Source organism: Prunus mume, linkage group LG8 (assembly GCF_029339155.1).
Source record: "Prunus mume cultivar Tortuosa linkage group LG8, ASM2933915v1, whole genome shotgun sequence".
NCBI classification, from domain to species: domain Eukaryota; kingdom Viridiplantae; phylum Streptophyta; class Magnoliopsida; order Rosales; family Rosaceae; genus Prunus; species Prunus mume.
Genome location: NC_142705.1, coordinates 6730265 through 6748620, shown reverse-complemented (window position 1 = coordinate 6748620; position 18356 = coordinate 6730265). Strand labels below are relative to the sequence as shown.

Sequence of the window (18356 nt, the reverse complement as noted above, 5' to 3'; positions counted from 1 at the left end):
AGATAAGCAAACCAGCCTAAAAAGGCCAACGCAAGTATGATCCAAGTTGCCGCCCTATGACTGTGAGTTGCTTGGAGCTTGACATCCTGGACATATAGATGCATACAAAGAGGTGATTCTTCACCAACTTGAGTGGAGGGAACCACACAAAGAAAGCATGACAAAGACAGGATCAAACCAACTTTTTCTTCGAGATAAGATGATGATTGATATTTGATAATGACTGCGGTCCATTTTCAATGGTGATGCTTCGTAATCCATCTTTTCATCATTTTTTCACCATCTGTTGATCATTTGATAAAAAACAGTAGAAAAGAAGAGCAATGTGAACATAACATGTTACCTTAAAACAATTTAACCCATTTTGGGTCATCCTTGTAGAAAAACTTCTGTATGCCCCGCCGGCACATAGCCCCGGTCTCTCACACACAAAATATAACAGACCCACAATAAAAAAGGGTCTGACACTACAGTGAGAGACCAGCGCTGTGGAGTTTTTCTTCACCCCTCAAGTCAGTACGCTTACAGATAGATATAACCATTGTTGCATGGGTAAGAGAACTGCAGTATTCACATGAAAAGGCTACTATATCATTATTCCCAAAGTTGCACCATATTATCGAATCAGACATAATCCTTCATAAACTTTGATTGCTTCTTCAGAAAGGTTGTGCTTTGCAATTGCGTATAGTTTTCGGGTTAAGTAAGAAGTCAAAATTTCATAAAAACAGAATCAAACAGCAGAGAATGCAAGGAGATAGACTCACCTTTATAAAAGCTAAGAATTTGAACCAGGGCATGTCACTTTTTTGCACACCGGACGAGGCTTGTTCACTGCTCTGAACCTGCGGTGACATCCAACTTCAAAGCAAACAAGTTATCTCCCACTCCCAATATGTTAGTTTAATTGATCCGAAGAGTATTGCTTTTGACATTGTTCAGCAGCGTCCTCTGTTGTCCATGTATTTGTTTACTCATGGACGGCCGTATTTAAAAGCTAAATATGTGACTTGATGCTCAAATAAAGATAAGGAATCTTCAGACAAGAAGTATAAAACTTTCAATGCACCCTCCTAGATCATGCTAAAAGGGAAATCAATCATTAATATATTATATCAATTAAAAAAGCAATCTCATTCTTGCATTACAATTGGTAAACTATAAATCTGCTAAGACCTATAGACTTAAAAAGGAAATCACAATACAATAAACCAAAAAGGGTAATGTCATTCTTTCGCTTCCATTGGTAAACTAAAAGACAGGGAGGATCTACGCAATGATACGGAAGGACTATGCAGTTGAAGTGACTACGGATCTGGATCCACATATTGTGGAGGAAGTAGTACCGAATTCAGGCAGTATGCTGCAATTCCTATTTCCTTACAATAATTAGTACACTCAAACGGGCTACAGCACAGCTCAGCCAGCAAAATTTGATTCCGCCAGAGACGAATCTATATTGCCTGAAATATGTGCAGCTGACGAAGGAATAGGAGTGCAAGTTCACACTGTAATTCTGATCAATAAGGGATAGCAGTGATCTTTTTGGTAGCTGGGCCAGGAAACAGCACCATTCATGAACTCCGTATGATGCTTCCAAATTTCTGCATCATAATTCTCTGTTATGCTGAAGCGCAAATCATTTTTTTGGTTTTCTCCAGAAACTTGTCCAATGAGTCGCCCCTTTTAGGACTTAAAAATATAGCTTCCGAGGGCTGAACTTTTCCCAACAGGAACTTGACAATTTGAGCAAGTCCATTGTGGAATTCCTTGAAGAAAGTGCTGTGAATATGCCATATCAAGTTAATGAATATAACAAAAAATAAAGCATAAATATTTGAATCCACTTAGTGTGCAATCATGTGTGTTCATGCATTATGTTACATACTCAGTACAAATGCCTCTTGTCAGCTAGTGAACAAAACCAAGATGTTAGATTTCCACAGGTCAACCAAAATTGCAATCGACAAAAAGTTTTCCTCACCAATAAACTCCCAAACTCATAAAAAATATGAATTGAATATAAACAAAGAGGAATCCACCATATCCATTTGAGAATACAAAGTGGTCTACAAAAAAGGGTTGCGCCTATCCAGACAACCACCATGGCATCAACTAAGTCCAAATTCCATGTCTTTATGATAGAAAGATGAAATCATTGGGAAGTCCATACCACTTGCCACATGCTTTGTGGTAACTAAGGCATAATCCCTCCCTTCTTTTAATGGAAAAGGAAAATGCACAGATTGTTCAAATGGAAACTTAAAAGCAAAAGGAACATACCAGTCACTGGCAACAATGAGATCAAAAGTGCTAGAGATATTTGAAATTTCGTTCTGATTCCAATGCAACATCATAGACTTCACTCTTGTACCACCAAATGCTTTAGAGTTGGCGTCAATATTATGCTGAATATCTAAACATTAAGGAATCTGGACATAACAGGTTATGATTCACCAAATGATAAATTGGCTTTGAATCAACAATAGAAACAAGTAGATATTTCCAAATTCACTTAAGAGAAGGGAAAAAAACTCTATTAGTAATGGATGGTTCCTTGACGAGATAACACAAAGACAGAACAAAACATGAAAGGACTTGTGGGTTTGAAAAGATCCCAAGCCAGAACCATGTTCATAGGGCACAAGATCCTAGGCAAGCATTAAAACTTGAGCAGAGCTTAACAGCCTCCTTTCATAAAAGATACAGCTAGAGAATACAAACAATCTTAAACCTTCTCTTGTACTTGCAATTAGGACATGTATAGTTACAGCCCTTTGAAAGGGAAATGGAAAAGGACCGATCCCAAAGCTGCTTCAGTTATGCATCTTTCAGAGCAAAATTTCTGAAAAATCATCAGATAAGATAAGCCAACTTGTTTAATGTTTCTCATACAACTAGCATTCCCATCTTTATTTACCTTTAGCACGATACAATTAGGATACAATCAACTACTTGAGGATTTCCATCTGAAATTACAACTTCTGATGCCTCAGTGACTGCTGCAATAACTAAACCAGCTAAGCCATAGCCTGATCCAAGCTCAATTACTCTCTTAGACCTAGAAAGTAGAAATCAAATGCAAAGAAATCATATAGACGCAAAATGCACACTGAAAGCTGTATCAGAAGGTAGCAAACAACCCATAACAACCTGAACATGTCTGCGTGTGACAAGCAAAAGTATGCAAGAACCTCTTCTGATGGCCACTGACCTGTACAAAACCATGAACAAGATACATGAAGCCAAATGTTTGTTCAGAATCTCAGAACCAGTAAGATGTGTAGCCAATTTGTATAAATAGGAACTTACAAACAAGCCCAGTGTTGTCAATATTGTACTTATTACAAATCTCAAAGTCCCTGAGTTCAGCATGGTCAACCACTCTTTGACTGCGCCAAAAACAAACATTCCACCAATCACATAAAAGATATCTATAACAATGTATCAAGAACAAGAACCTTTAATAAAAATATTATATTATCAGCTCATTGTGCCATGTTTCAGATGTCCCACGTAGAGAAAATAAAACAACTTGGACAGTACCCTTATACGAGCTCTGGGGTTTTGCAAGCTTAAGTTTGAGCAGGAGAAATTGAAATGAAAGATTCAATTTTGATGAGCTTTTCAAAAATACAAAATTCAAAGCTCACGTTAGGTAAAGCTTGGGAGCAGAGTCAATGGGCAAGGTGTAGCAGACGGTAACATCGCTCGAGTGAGATGGGTCGTCAACGAGATGGCATGGTAACAAGTTGAAGCCCTGCTTCGTCTTCCTCGTAATTCGCTTAACGCCGATTTCAGATTGCTCATCTGCTACAGTTCACAAACTATTCAAATTCAACAACAAATTCAGACTGTATTTGATCATAGAGAGAGAGACAGATTGAGGAAGAGGAAGGCACCGTTTGGTTTGCGAAGAATAGCTTGACGAAGAATTTTCCATCTGAGAGACGAAGCCTTGACACTTGTTCCTGTTGTTCCAGTTTCCATTGTTGGTTGCCTTGCCACTCTTTGCGCTCTCTCTCCGTCTTCGGGGATCTACTTCAGTCTCTTCACTTTAGCTGGTTGGTACGGAAACAAATGGTAGCATTATTTCGTGGACGTTACGGTGTCGTTTTAGTTGGGTCGTGATTGGGCCCTGGGCTTGTTTTATGAGCTAAAGCCCATCTACCAGCCCACGGTCAATTGCTAGCTTGTGACTTTTGTGCATTCACAATCAAAAATCACTCACACACGTCTGTATGAACGAATAATCATAGCAATTGAGAAATGTTTGGAAAAACAGAAAAAAAAAAAAAACAAACAACAAAATAGATACCAGAAAAAGGAGTTGAGAAAGTAGGTGCTAAAGAAATAGGTTATGATTTTGATGAGGCGTGAGTTTGATTTCATGCCGATGTTAAAGAATGACAATTTATAACTAATTAGCAATTCGCCTAATGATATTTCTCTTTCACAATGTTACGCGACATCATAAATTCGACTCTTCCTACCTACTCTAAATAATAATAAAAAAATTTAAAAAAAAAAAGAAGAAGAAAAAATTTGTACAATTAATTATCATTTGCAAAAACAAATCATTCACAACACCGTGAACAAGGAGAGAACGGAAGCAACAAGATTAACTATGTGGTCGTGGTGTGGTTTTTGCTCTCATAAATCTTGGCATAAACATTCTTTGTTCTAAATGCCAACAGCATATCCAGTGCAAGCCCAAGCATGCAAGCAATTGCCATGATCACAAACACAAGCATGTAACAGTGGGGCCCAACACAGGTGGTCCCACCGCCACTGGTGCTAGTGGCTTGAGCATCGTATAGAAGACCAGCAAGTAAGCCAGAGAAGAGGAAGGAGCCCAAAGGAAGGTTGAGGATGAGAATGTTGTACAAAAGTCCATAGTATTTGAGACCAAATAGCTCTGAGGCAACTGGAACCGTTATGGTGAGAAGCACCCCATAGCCCATGCCCACCAAAATTGAACCAATGTAGAAAGATCCAGGCAAGGCTGAAGCCATGGCTATGAACCCAAGTGCCATTAGAACCTCAGCAGCTGCATTCCAAAGAGGCCTAGGGGTGCCACATTTCCTGCAACAACAAAAAAAGTATCAATTTATGGTTAGCAACATTTGGAACCCTTGTTTGTTATGCTATTCTTTAACCTGTCTACATGAGTGAGGAAAAAAGTGTTTAGTATTGAGTATCAATCTACAATATTAAGTAGATTAATAGTAAGTGTAAGTGATAATGTATTAGGTATTGTAAATTAATAATAAGTGACACGAGAAATTAGAAAGAACATACCCAATGTAGTATTCTGAGGCCAGGCCAGAGACTATGCGGCCAAAGAACCCCCAAATGCTAGTAAGTGACACGAAAATGGAGACATCATGGTAGCCAAGTGCCAGCCCCATCTGTGCCATATTGTTCATGACACACATTCCAGTGCCAACGCCACAAAGAAATGAGAAAAACAGTATCCAAAAATCAAACGTTTGTACCATTTCAATTATGGTATGGTCCTCCCCAATCAACGGCTGTCGCTTTCCTACAACATCTCTCAAATTAATGCCTTCATTTGAGTTCTGTATCTCTGGTGGCTTCTCAATTGGCCCTCCTATTTTAGCAAGCAGTGGTTCCTTAATTTGATGTTCTATATCATCATTATGGCAACTGGGTTCGGTGCCGCTGGGTGTGTAAAGAAAAGTGTACAAAGGTACACCCAAGGGCATGGCTAGAAGGACAGCAAGTCCTATGACAAATGCCAAAGAGAGAACATGACCATGAGTTCCAGTGATGTCAAATGCCAAGAGATAGACAGCTACAGCAATGGCAATGACATCAAAGGCATGGAAGAACTCTGCTTCTTGTTTCTGCTCTGATGACGTAGAAGCCGGTTCGGTTTCCTTGAGGAACAGGACAGCAGTGAGGCAAACAATGGCAGGGACTATAGCAAGCATAAGAAGAAATTTGGAGGGGTTGGAGGAGAATAGAGCAGTGCATAAGTCTGTGAAGATTGCTGTGCTTAACCCTACATACCCTTTAAGGATGCCTGAAACCGGACCGCGGTTTTTTGCGAAATTTCTCATGCAGGTCACTAGCACTGCTGTGTTCATCCATGTTGTGCTGTTGCCCCCCATGCACATAAATATGCACATCTACATCCAGGACAGAAAATTATTTCAATTATCAAGAACCCGAAAAAGAAGAAGATAAAAAGCATGTAATTAACTTACGGAATCTCCATTTTAACCACACATTCACACAAGAATTTGCTTCAAACGTCCTAATTAACAGTGTGACAACATAACATGACAGATTGTGCGATTAGACAACATTATAGAAATGTGTGTTTGGGTATACCTGCCAGTATGGAAGAGGACTGATTATCTGGCTAACAACCAGCCATTGAACTCCATATCCTATGAGCCCTTCCACTGCTCCAAAAATGAGAATAATGGAGGTCGGCCAACGATCGGAAGCCAGGCCAGATAAGAGCCCAAAGGCCTTGCCAACATCTTTAGCCACAGATAAGTTGTTAAGCTGAAGCTGGGTAAGTGCCATGAGAGATTTCAGAGCATGAGAATAGTTGGAAAATGTGTAATTGTTGCCGCTGATTGCTTGAACCCAAATGGCTGTTACAAATCCCAGCCATTTCCCAGCAGGGGATGTGAGAAATTGCCAAGGAAACATGATGACTCAAAGAAAATATTCAAAGGCAAAAAAGTAGATCAGAATTCAGAACTTAATATGTTTGTTTGCTCGAGTTTTGTCCGAGCTTTTTGGTTCTGCTTGACCGAGTTATTTATAAGTTTGTTTTGCCCTTCATTAATGCGGATAATGCTTAAATTAACAAATCTGTTTTGGTTTAGTCCATGGTTTTACAATACGGTGACGGATTAATGATGATTAAACAGAATAATGGAAAATATTATAACTTCTAAGACATTGCTGTTATATATTCATCAAGTGGATGAGGCTACCCTGGTTTTCAAGAAGAGAAGACAAAAAAAAAAGGAAAAAAAAAAGATGTCAAAATCCGGAGGAGCAGATGAGCATAAACACTCAACAAAACCATTGCCTAAACTTGGTGAACCCCCCGGATCAGAGAGCCTGTTTTCGAAATTGGCATGTACCCCAAATGACAGAAAATTAAAAAACAACATGAGCTGGATTGTATAATATCAAAATCAAATGAATTGATATTTAATATTAACGATCAGTAAGAAATCTCCAATGAAGTTATTCTATAATTGCTATTCTATCCTAAGCGAATAATTATACATATCAATACATTCAAATCAAACAGCTGAACACACAAATTTTCTCCTAGTATTGGGCAGGTCTTAACCACTACACCTCATGCTGTTGAGGAAGAAGCCAAGGTACAACCATCTGGGCTACTTCCCCACCACTTAAAGCTAACATGTTCCATCCCCAGACACAAGTACAAAATTACCGCCATGAAAGCTAATCCAGCATCTAGAGCTCCGGATAGAACATAGTTGTGGCGGCTCCACAAGCCACGATAATACCTGTAAGCAATAAAGCCCGAGGCGAATCCAATGAGAACCCAACTGGTGAAGTTGACAGCAGTAGCTGGAGGCATGTTAACTGTTGCTCCTAAGAGCACAGGCATGGTGATAAGTTTAATCCAATGTTTTCTTGGGAAGGCCTTGTGTGCAAGCCAAACTAGGACAGGAGCTATAGCCCCAGCTAAGAAAAACCAGTTGATGGCAGAATAATGGCCAAGATCCCCGAAGATTCTTCGAGGCCCAACAAGACCCCAAATAACAGAAGCATCATAGAAGACATGATCACCGGGGCAAGTCCATGGACTGTCTGCTGGTAGTAACGCCCTGTCGCATATGTCTGGGATTGTGTTCATAAGCCACCATGCAGTTCCTAAATGGACGAATGCTGCTATAATAGTACCAACTACCTGAAAACAAATTGTTCCTGAATTATTACGGGACCATGTTTCATCCATCAATCAATGGACCAGAAACTTGATGAAACTTCACAAAGTTATTTTTTAGGTCTTAAAGTGCCCAAAGTTAATTTTCAGGAAGCTAGCTAACCTGTGCCATGAACATTGCTCTTGGAGGAATCTTCATGTAGTGCCCAAGCTTGAAGTCTTCCAGAAAAGCGATCCCCTGCTTCATGCTTATGTATCCATAAACTTTAAAGCATACGTTAGCAACTGGATATCCTGGATAAAGATACCCGATAATGTACTCTGTGATCACATTCAACGCTGGTTTCTGTTCATCAATGAAAAGATTGTTCATGAGCAATAACAATGCAAAACTAGGTACAAGCATGGGGTACCAGAATTAAACAGAACATGTTAAAATTTTAAGGGACACAGTTGGAATTTGAACCCTATTCAGGCCTATGGAAATAGGCTCCAGGGAATCCCCATAGGGGCCAAAGCATGTCAGCTTCATAAATTTAATACCACAGGCTGAATATGAGATTCAATGTTCAGCTACATTTGCTGAGTGTATAGTAAAGAACATCCCACGTGAACGCAAAAATGCAGAATATGAGAAAGAGCATGATACTCTACCTGATTTGTTGTGGCAGCAATGACTCCAATAGGAAGAGTGAAAAACAAGGCTAGACCACAAGCAAGCAAGACCCCCCACCATTTCAATTGAAGTTGATGGTTGTAATAATGGCATGTAAATATGGTCGCTACTATGTTAGCCACCAGGATGCACATGAACCACCATCCAGGAACTTGCTTATATTTTCTCATGAGCTTCGTGTGCACATCCATCTTCTTCTCGCGGAAGGCAGACGTGCTTAGCTGCCAGATGTCTCTGCAAGCTTGAAAAATTAAGGCCCGATAACAAAATATAGAGCAATATAAAGCTAGTTCACCTTACACTATATTTAAAGCAATATATATAAGCAAGTGATGTCCATTGGACAAAATTGAAAAGACAGCATTATAATGTTTAAGGCAACAGTTCAACCTGGAGAGTGCGGCTTACCTCCCATTGAAAAGGAGAACATGAACAATAGTGGCAGTAAGGCAGGCAAAATTGACACCATAGTAGATAGCAAAGAAGGTGCTGATATGGAGAGCGCCCTCTCGCTCATATGCATCAATGTCAAGGCGGAAGTTGGGGTCTATTATAGCTGATATGTTGTAGCTCTGGCCAGTAGATGTGAACAGACCATCCGAGACTATGGGAAAGTTTTGGCATTATATAAATTGAACCAATAAGCCAGAGGAGTTATGACATACAACACGAGGAAAAAACCAGCAGCAATGTTGGCCGTAGCAAACCATGGACTGGCGAGCGGGCTCCCAAGATAAGAGGATATACTGGACCAATCAAGCCCGATTGCGCCAATGCCGAGACCATGCAGCCCTGAACCTAGCTGATGAGCAAGGATGGAAGTAGGGAATATCCAGCAAATCCAGGAAAGGGAAGTCAACATTGGGAAGAGGTAGCCTGGAAGGACATAGTAAGCAAAGCTGCAAGTGAAAGCAATGAGGAAGAACTGGTTCCTCGTTAGCCCACCCCTTGGCCTCTTCTCTTTCTCATGCAGTGCCCTGTCCACTCACAAATACATAACATGCACACAGTTTAGATGAAACATTCGTGACTTTCCACAACATTTTTGTTCATAATTAATATTTGTATCAGTGACAACATTACTCTACAAAAAACCACTGCAGCAAGCAAGACCAGTAGAAAAACTTAATTGAGCAGTGCTAGGGAGCCCAGATTTTTTGACCAACTAATATTAGAGTCACCAATTCTTATCCTAAATTTTTAGACCCCAATTGACAAATGACATAAAGTATTTTGTTTGTTCATAATATTTGAGCCTATTTGAGAACTTATTTATTTATAACTAGCCCCTTGGCACATGCTCACGCATGTGCCAATTGGTTTTCTTTTTTTCTTTTTTATTTTATTTTTAAAATTAAGCAAAGATAACATGGGTAGTTATATTCCATAAAAGTAAGACATATTATCTGATTTTGTTTTTAATTTTAAATTTTTTTAATATTAAAAAATATGAATTTACTATATTATCTTAATTTAATTAATAATTTCAATTCTTAATGTCTACATTAACCAAGAGTATTTTTTAGTATTTTGAATGTTTCACTATTTTCTGTCTTTTGCTTTATATATATATATAAGGACTATAAATATATGTCACATCATATAATGATACAATGATGATTAGACGAACTCATTTACATATCTAGAGGCTTTGTTATGATTGATTTAGTAGTATTTTTACTTCCAAATGTTGAGAGAGATCCTAAGTTCAATTCTCCCCTACCTATAATTTACAAAAAGTATATATTATTTATTTTGACAGGTAATTTAATGGGCTCAAAACGGATCCTATGCACAAGGCCTCTCAGGCCCAGACCCAGGCTCAGACCCATGGCTAGGCCCACAGACAGTATAAGGAGGAGCACCTGCTTTAGTTTAGACCATTGAATAGTCAACGAACGTGCACAGAAGGATAACTAAATGTTCACTAACAGAACAACACGTGGCAAAAGGAAGATAAAAAAGGACGTCACCTGAATAGCGAGACCTGAACGAGGTTTTGAGGCCACCACATAGCGGCGGGCTCAACCAAGTAACGGCGGAACAACCCGGCCCAGCCGAACCCGAGCACCTGGGTAGTCAAAACGACAAGCAGCGCAACAAAAAACGACAGGTTCTTCTTGTAAAAAAGCTTTACAGTGCTCACTATATGAATGGCGTAGACGTTGCCAGCCCCGGAGTTGGCGAAAATGGTGATGAGCACGTGCTCCTTGACATTGAAGGGGCCCGGGTTGAGCGTGAATTCCCATTTTTGCCCCTTGAAGAAGACGCGTTTCGTAATCAGCGATGCCATGAGGCGGCCGAGCGGGACCACCGCGATCTGAGCCGAGATCGAGGTGAGGGAGAGAGGCTCCCGGCGGTACCAGAAGAACTGGTTGAGGAATGAAAGTAGAACGCACGCGAGGGCTCCAAGCGTCCAAGTCCGGAAAGTGACGGTCGGGAGAGAGGGATCGTCGGTGACCGGAACCGTGAGGGCGACTTGCTCGATCGGAGAGTTCTCGTGGCCAGAAAACTCATCCGCCGGCGGCCGTCGTGAAGCGGAGCCATCGATCTTGTTGCTGTGAACTGTAAAGCAGTTGGTAGTTAGAAAAATGGAGGGAAAATTATTTAGGAGATGGATAAATGGAAGCGAAAAAGAAAATTGTGAAGTTAGTAGTTACTCAGAGGAGATGAGATTTCGTGTTCGCTGGTCATCTTGTTGCTTTCTCCAGGCGTCGATCATGGCCTGTGTGTGCCTGCCTGGTGTCTAATTAATTAAATTAAAATTCTGAGTTGAAAAGTTCGTCTAGTATTTGTTTAAGACAATTTAACAAGAGATGTCAGGGGTGACTGTTAAAAGTTTGGAGGTTTGCTAATAATTCAAATGGTTGTTATGTCGTCACTGAATCTGTACTGATTTCAGGCGACATGCATTTCAGATTCAGGCTCCACAAACACACGTGCGATTATTGGGAAATAAAATCCAATTTCAAGGTTAGAAAATTATTTGAACAAGAATCTGATTTAGTTTTGCACAATCCAACAGTCTAAAGATGGATATTTTGGAATCCTTTAAACGCTGTCACGTATATTGGCATCTCAAATTGAATTTCCAATGCATTGGGTGGGGCTAACCAGTAAGCCATTTTAGTTTTCGTTTTCATGTGGCAAACGTAAGTTAGACTAGCTTGGTAGTCCGCTATCTTGAATCCAAATTCGAATTCCCTCAAATAAATTGAATTATTATTTAAACTATTACTTGTATCATTAAAAGAATATAAAAAGAGTAAATGAGGTACAACTATATTCCATCACAAAAATAACGCCCAAAGTGCCATCAAAGATGTCTAAGCCCCCATGCCACTTGACATTGACATGGACTATTACTCGGGCTCTTGAACATCTAAAACCAGATTAAATGGCCAATTTTGAGATCTTTGCAACAAAAAGTCCACTAGTTTTTGAAGTCAAGGGATCAAAGCGCAGGGTATTTGGTAGTTGTCCGTTCTTGCTTGGCCAATTTTCAGCACCATCTATCGCCTGCAACTCTGCGGAACATGAAGGCTTCAATGAGTCAACAGGTAATATGAGACGTCATTGTATATAGCTCGTAAGTTTGTAACTACACTAACATAAATTGCAGGCTGTAAAATGCTTGAGACCATCGCTGATAATATCACAAAGCACAAAAGACTTTACCAGCAAGTGGATTTTCCTCAAGAAACTGCTTTATGACATCTTCATTCTGAGCAACTGTCAAGCTAATCAATAGGAAAAGAAAAATTAGCAATATAGGCAGATACGCTTTATGTGTAAGTTACCAAAAGTTCAAGGAACAGCCAACGAAAAGCACCTGCAAGTGCTATAAACAAGAAGTCCCCCAGCTTTTAGCAATCTAAAACCATTGGTTAGGAGCTTTAACTGCAAGCAAAAGACACATATGATCATCACTTTACTAAGCACGCACGCCAGTCAAACAGGACATGAATAAGAAAGCAAGAATTCTGCCACGAAATGCATATGAGAAATTATATTAGCAGATTAGGATATCTATAGGACGTAAAACTTTCAAATAGCTTTAGCTTCTGACTTGTTATATAGGAAGTAAACTGAATTATTTAGTCTTACACAATCTTATGAGAAAATGTAAGAAACTCCATTGGATGGATATGCAATTGTTGTTTCCTCCATCAATTGGAACTTCGACATAAACAAAGTAGCATGGTTGACAAATACATCTAGGCGAAATTAAATCAGATACCTGAAGCACAGTGAGGCTATCACTTCTCTCTGCATCCAATACACGTCGTTGAAGAGTTTCCCATCCCCAATGTTCAAACTTTTGGACATGTTTAATTGATCCATCATGAGTGCATTCTGCATCCACTAGGACCTGAAATAAGATAGCCAGCTTAGAAAAATCCAACCAACCTAGAAAAGATGTTAAACTACAAAGAGGTAACATAACTGATACTAAAAAGGTGTTATTACTTGTCAAAAAAGTAGGGAAATAGAAAAAGGTGAAGGAGATTTGAAAACGCAGGTTAAAACGAAGAATCAAAATCCAGTTTCACCTTGTCATAGCCACAGCTCATAAGCTCACTGTCACGAAATGTTTGGTACAATTCACTTTTATTCAGTCCAACCACACCAGAGTGGCGACCATAATAAATGAGCTCTGGAAGTTGATTTCCTGAATGCACAGCACCACTTTTTCTTACCCTAGCTGCTTTTTTCCTTTCTTTCCATGGTCTCTGAGATGTCCACTCCTTGAATGTCACATTTTCTTCCAAAGCAGATTCACCTGCATAATTCTAGATAGAATGATAACATATTAAAAACAGCATATGCTTGCAAACTGCACTCTGAAGGATTTCACAGTATCACATATGAAGCTTCTGGTATATGTGGATTCAGATCAGTTACATGATTTTGGATCGGAATGAATTCTCAAGGGCAAGAGGGAAAAGGTTGTCCCATCAGCAACAAATAGTCGGCAGTGATTGCCCAATGCATATTTCTGCAACATTGTCCTACAAGCCGCTAAACGATGGCTTGAAACATCAACACCAGTTACAGAACCAGAATCACCAAGAATGTCCAATATCAGACAAAGCTTAGCACCTGGATATAAATTATACACGATAAAAGTGAGCAATTCTTCGGAAACAAAAATAATCAGTGTAACTGAATCACATAAACTCTCACACGAATGCTGTGAATTACATCTTCATTCTAAAATTAAGTGTTTTTTCTTTTGTTGCAATTTTGCAGCCACTCCTATAGTTCATGCTTTAAAATTTAAGAGCATAATTAGTTAAGCATAACAGCACACAAATTAGTAGCTTTTTCTCATTACGCAACATATATTGCTGAACTGGCGCAAAAAATCTGATAAACTTACACACTTATACACATTAAAGTTTACTCATTGCGTACAGAAACCAGAAACTAACTTACCAGGAGCAGCACAAAGATCAAGAACATGATCTCCAGCTGAGATATTCAATGCTGAAACAGCAGCTCCAGACGCCGCATCGATTCCATACATCTAAACCATAAAAACAAACGCAAAAGTAAAACATTGCAATTAGAATTTGGGATTTCTTGCTTAAAAATTAAAGAAAGCAACTGCTTGATCTTTTCGCTCACCTTCCCTTCTCTGTATGCATTTGAGTTAGCGATTTGAACGTCGGGAGGAAGAGCATAAAAGCCAGGCAGCCAATCCACTTTTTCAAGCTTGCACTTGATTTCACCTTCAATTTCTTCAATTTGAGCTTCGCAACCAGGCTTTAGCCTTTCGGTTACACCAAAAACAGAGCAGCAAAAACCCAAAAGGAAAAAAAAACCCATCAAAATCGAACTCTTCAATAACAAAAGCACAATCAAAAACAGAAAAGTAAGTATAAATTCAGAGAGAGCACCTTATGTAACGAGGGGTCGAATGGCTCTCGGCATAAATGGAAGGGTCTAAACCATTCTCTTTCAGAAAATCGAGGAAGCCATCTGGCAACGCTGCTTTCGAAGCTTCTTCTTCCATGAAACTCGCAGGCTCAAGCTTTTCTCAGGGACTCGACTGAAATCAATCCGAGAGTTTAAAAACCGAAGCTTTTTTTAACTTTGACGGCTTAGCCCAATGGTTGCTGATAAAAAGACCGCGCTTTATTTAGGTTAGCCGAAACGGCACCGTCTGGCTCAACAATACAGAATATAAAAAATACAAGTAAAAAATAGTGAAATGCTGTCGAGCAGTTGACACTGCAATTTCTCATTTGCGTGGGGTTTTCCGTCTCAGTATTCTTAAAACCTCACTGTATCGGTATGTTTATTTTCTGCTTTCAAATTTTCGGTTTATTCGAATTGTTGATCGTTGATTTGTTAAATTTCACAGAAATTCAAGCGTCTAAACCCAATAAACTTGTTTTTTTGTTTTTGTGATTTTGTATTTCAGGTAATTGGAGCTGTGAAAGAGAAAGATGAGTCAAGCTTTTCTGGGATTATGTTTGCTTGTTTTTGCTCACCTTGTCCAACTAACCTCAGCTATTGTCGTTCTCAAACCATTTGCCAGGGAGTTCTCGGACCTTCCCGCCAAATTTGGTAACTTTCCATCTTTCGCCATTTGCTTGCGGAGAAAATGTAGGAAAAATAATCTGATTTTCCTTTTTTTCTTTCTTGGGTTGAAGTCAGCTTTAGATTTTATAATACAAATTTCTAATTTTTCGGTTGTTTTATTAAATACTTATGCTAAGCATTGAGATCTGAACACAATTATTCTTTTTTTTCTTTCTTTCTATTTTTGCTCTTGATTTTTTGTTTAATAGCTATTGCTGTCAATAGCTCTGGTATATGTGGAGCTTTGCTTATATCAGACCCTTTGGACGCCTGCTCATCTCTACGCAATGGACTTCGACCAAACGAAACTGATAAAACAAGGTTTGCTCTGATAGTTAGAGGTGAATGTGCTTTCAAGGATAAAGTCCAAAATGCTCAAAATGCCGGATTTCGTGGTGCTATTGTTTATGACGATAGAGATAAAGGCAAATTGGTCTACAGTGAGTCGCCATGTCCCTTCAAATTTTTGTAATGTGTTTTCATATTTATTGGGTTGTTCTTATTATTTAAAGATTGTATTGGAATCTGTATATCATTTCGTACATGTTACCCTTTGCCTTCTATGAAATGTGGATAAATGTTTAACTGTTATAAATTTATAATGATTGCTGTCCTCTATTTGCAGTGATGATAGAGAGTGTAAATATTACAATTCATGCTGTATTTGTTTCGAAAGCATCTGGTGAAGTGTTAAAGGAGCATGCTTTAGGGGAAGAAGGGAATGTTGCATCTTCCCATTTCAAAATGAAACAGCTTGGACAGTTCTAGCTATATCTTTTATCTCATTTCTTGTCATATTGGGTATACTTATAATAGCCATCTTTGCTCCGAGACACTGGCTTTATTCTCAAGGAAGAAACCAGCTTCCTAAAAGTGTGGATACCAAGATTGTGGAAGCTCTACCTTGCTTCACATTCAGTTCCACTAGTTTGGGTGAATGCCACAGTGAAGATACTTGTGCCATCTGCCTTGAGAATTACAAAGATGAGGAAATTCTTAAAGTTCTTCCCTGCCAACATGGTAAGTTTTGAGATGTTCATGTTGATATCCCTGGAATTTTCATCACAGTTGTAGTATCAGTCTCATCAAGCCGCAAAGCTGTTGACAGTGTAGTGTATGTTAGCGTCTGCATATTAGGATAGTCCCATAAGATAACAGCTTACCTTGATGTGTCATGATATCTCAGAAGACTTCCACCTGTTCATAAATTACATTGTAGAAGAACTTGAGGTATTATAATATGCTCTTGCACATTGTGGACATGTGCAACTGTAATTCTCATGACAAATATTAGAGTATTGCGTTGCTTCCAATCCAAGAAGAAAGAACTCAAAGAAGCAGCTATTCTATTTCTCCCCATGTCCAATAAAAAGTACAGATAACTAGAAGTATTATCTTAATGGTTTGATTGTTCAAATGTTGTCAAATTCTAATGTTGGTTATAGGGTTAGGGACATGCCTATCATCATAGTAGGTAATTGACTTTGACCTTACTCAAAAGGTGGATTGTAGTTAGCATTTACTTCCTCACCTTCTCAATCGAAATTTGTATATTTCTGTTAATAAACCTGAGAACTACTTGCAGAATTTCATTCAAGCTGTGTGGATTCATGGCTGACAAAATGGGGAACATTCTGCCCCGTGTGCAAGCATGATATAAGAACCAAAATTGTGAATCCCGAGGTAAGAGAATTTGGTCCATCCTCACTATCTAGTGTTTGATGGCTGAATCTTCTTTAGTTTCTTGAATAGTTCAGGCTGCGGAGTTACTATTATTATTGAAATTGCAGTCCTTAGTTTGATATTTGGCTAATTTAGTAGTAATTTTCTTTGGTGAGGAAAGACATCCTGGTCTATGGGTTTGAGGATAAGTTATTAACCTATGTATGGTTTTTATTGGCCAATACCTGATGTGGTTTATTGACTGAAGTTTGGTTATTTTCTTCTTGCAGATCAAAAGAAGGACCTGGTTGTACAGCTAGTGAATGGAAAATATGACCTGTCAAGGTATGGAGATTAATTGTCTTGAATTTTGAATGTAGTTTTCCCTCAAAAGTGAAATCATTTTACAAATCTATATCATTTTAAAGTATAAAAGTGAAAGAAATTCTTTGGATTTTCAAATACTTGCTAGTCTGAATCCTCCCCAAGGTTGTTCTGTCATTAACAGCATTGTTACATCCAACCTTGTTTTATCCTTGTCAGGGTTCCCTCCCGTTTATTGTGTGTGTCTATATGAACTTCACTCGAATGCGCGTTTCATTGCATGGATTGAAGAGACGTCTAGATGATATTTGTCTGCATTTTTATGAACGTATCAATAAAGTTTGCTGTTCAAAATTTCCGTGAAAACTTGTCCGATGCAACACGAATGTAAAGGTCATCAGTGCTCTATCCTGTGCAAAATCCTTGATGTGATCTACAAGCTAGCCAACGGGGACAAAGTTTTGTGCCCCTGTATATTGTCTGAAGCTCGAGTGTAGTTTTGCCCCAGCCACTGCCAAAGCAGCAAGGGAACCCATTGCTAACAGCTCTGCTCTTGAATAGTTTGCACACTAGGATTTGCACTGTTGTATATTTTAGGTCTAAATGTATCTAGTATGTTAGTCGGCTTCGATTCAATACAAGCATGTGGTCCAAGAGTTTGGTTACAACAATAATTTCGGCATAGGAGCAATTTGCCCTATCAAGGGATGCGTTAGTGGATTTGGTTGTGGCTTCCACAAAGGCCAAATCCATTATTAAAGTGCTGCGAATAAAGTGAAAATAGAATATTAAGATTCTCCGGCAAGTTCGTTGGAAGAACCATATAAATATCTTAGATATTTTCCTACAAGTATAAGTAATAGTCGAATTTACGCGGTAGTGGGATTTTTCTTACACATACACAACTATGATCTTATGGGGACTCGAACCTGGACTGGACCCCATTGGCTATAAATATAAATATGCTACACATAACTATGTATAGCGAATTATTTAAAATTTATGCAGTTTTATTTCGTTTCATATAAAATACTCTAGAAATTTTTATGTATTGTTTAAATCATAGGCAGACAAATTAACTACAAAGGTTAACTAAAATCTTCTAGTGAAGCTAAACTCTTTTTCTTTAAGACTAACTAGCTTTTCACATAGTAATATTTATTTTTCCAATATTAGAGGAGATCTCAA

The 18356-nt window shown here is 38.8% G+C and overlaps 5 protein-coding genes across 6 annotated transcripts; 1 reads left to right on the top strand and 4 right to left on the bottom strand.

The window, feature by feature from the left end:
- Positions 1-1084: 1084 nt before the first annotated feature.
- LOC103340215 (S-adenosyl-L-methionine-dependent methyltransferases superfamily protein) lies at positions 1085-4063 on the bottom strand. The gene is given in 8 exon segments (XM_008243610.2): positions 1085-1643; positions 1646-1782; positions 2284-2416; positions 2946-3061; positions 3154-3214; positions 3313-3392; positions 3654-3813; positions 3903-4063. Coding segments are annotated over 8 exon segments (915 nt in total). The 5' UTR covers positions 3991-4063; the 3' UTR covers positions 1085-1503.
- A 454-nt stretch (positions 4064-4517) lies between these two features.
- LOC103340299 (protein NUCLEAR FUSION DEFECTIVE 4-like) lies at positions 4518-7033 on the bottom strand. Its single transcript, XM_008243689.2, has 3 exons — positions 6361-7033; positions 5302-6155; positions 4518-5085 (listed from the first exon to the last, which is right to left on the bottom strand). Exons 1-3 carry the CDS (start codon positions 6688-6690, stop codon positions 4626-4628), a joined length of 1644 nt encoding a protein of 547 aa, XP_008241911.1. The 5' UTR covers positions 6691-7033; the 3' UTR covers positions 4518-4625.
- Positions 7034-7171: 138 nt separating this feature from the next.
- LOC103340216 (oligopeptide transporter 7-like) lies at positions 7172-11454 on the bottom strand. The gene is given in 7 exon segments (XM_008243612.2): positions 7172-7939; positions 8079-8261; positions 8570-8825; positions 9000-9207; positions 9210-9568; positions 10565-11156; positions 11252-11454. Coding segments are annotated over 7 exon segments (2214 nt in total). The 5' UTR covers positions 11286-11454; the 3' UTR covers positions 7172-7357.
- Positions 11455-11810: 356 nt separating this feature from the next.
- LOC103340217 (S-adenosyl-L-methionine-dependent methyltransferases superfamily protein) lies at positions 11811-14705 on the bottom strand. 2 transcript variants are annotated; one of them, XM_008243613.3, is made up of 9 exons: positions 14495-14703; positions 14223-14367; positions 14031-14121; positions 13497-13694; positions 13145-13374; positions 12832-12963; positions 12424-12491; positions 12270-12331; positions 11811-12118 (listed from the first exon to the last, which is right to left on the bottom strand). In XM_008243613.3, exons 1-9 carry the CDS (start codon positions 14608-14610, stop codon positions 11985-11987), a joined length of 1176 nt encoding a protein of 391 aa, XP_008241835.2. In that variant the 5' UTR covers positions 14611-14703; the 3' UTR covers positions 11811-11984. The 2 variants fall into 2 exon arrangements, with proteins under 2 accessions (XP_008241835.2, XP_088898966.1); XM_089042840.1 differs by having other exon boundaries at positions 11983-12118; positions 12203-12331; positions 14495-14705.
- Positions 14706-14749: 44 nt separating this feature from the next.
- Positions 14750-18018, top strand: RMR1 (receptor homology region transmembrane domain ring H2 motif protein 1). Its single transcript, XM_016796151.2, is given in 8 exon segments — positions 14750-14889; positions 15022-15167; positions 15392-15622; positions 15808-15900; positions 15903-16202; positions 16768-16865; positions 17135-17189; positions 17388-18018. Coding segments are annotated over 6 exon segments (873 nt in total). The 5' UTR covers positions 14750-14889; positions 15022-15046; the 3' UTR covers positions 17165-17189; positions 17388-18018.
- The last annotated feature ends 338 nt before the right edge of the window (positions 18019-18356 follow it).

Coding starts and splice junctions, on each gene's coding strand:
- LOC103340217 (XM_008243613.3), bottom strand. CDS start 14,610: ATGGAAGAAGAAGCTTCGAAAGCAGCGTTGCCAGATGGCTTCCTCGAT. Junction 14,368..14,494: donor TCGACCCCTCGTTACATAAG/GTGCTCTCTCTG, acceptor TGTAACCGAAAG/GCTAAAGCCTGGTTGCGAAG. Junction 13,375..13,496: donor TCATTCCGATCCAAAATCAT/GTAACTGATCTG, acceptor AGAATTATGCAG/GTGAATCTGCTTTGGAAGAA.
- LOC103340299 (XM_008243689.2), bottom strand. CDS start 6,690: ATGTTTCCTTGGCAATTTCTCACATCCCCTGCTGGGAAATGGCTGGGA. Junction 6,156..6,360: donor GTCCTCTTCCATACTGGCAG/GTATACCCAAAC, acceptor TCCTGGATGTAG/ATGTGCATATTTATGTGCAT. Junction 5,086..5,301: donor GCCTCAGAATACTACATTGG/GTATGTTCTTTC, acceptor TTGTTGTTGCAG/GAAATGTGGCACCCCTAGGC.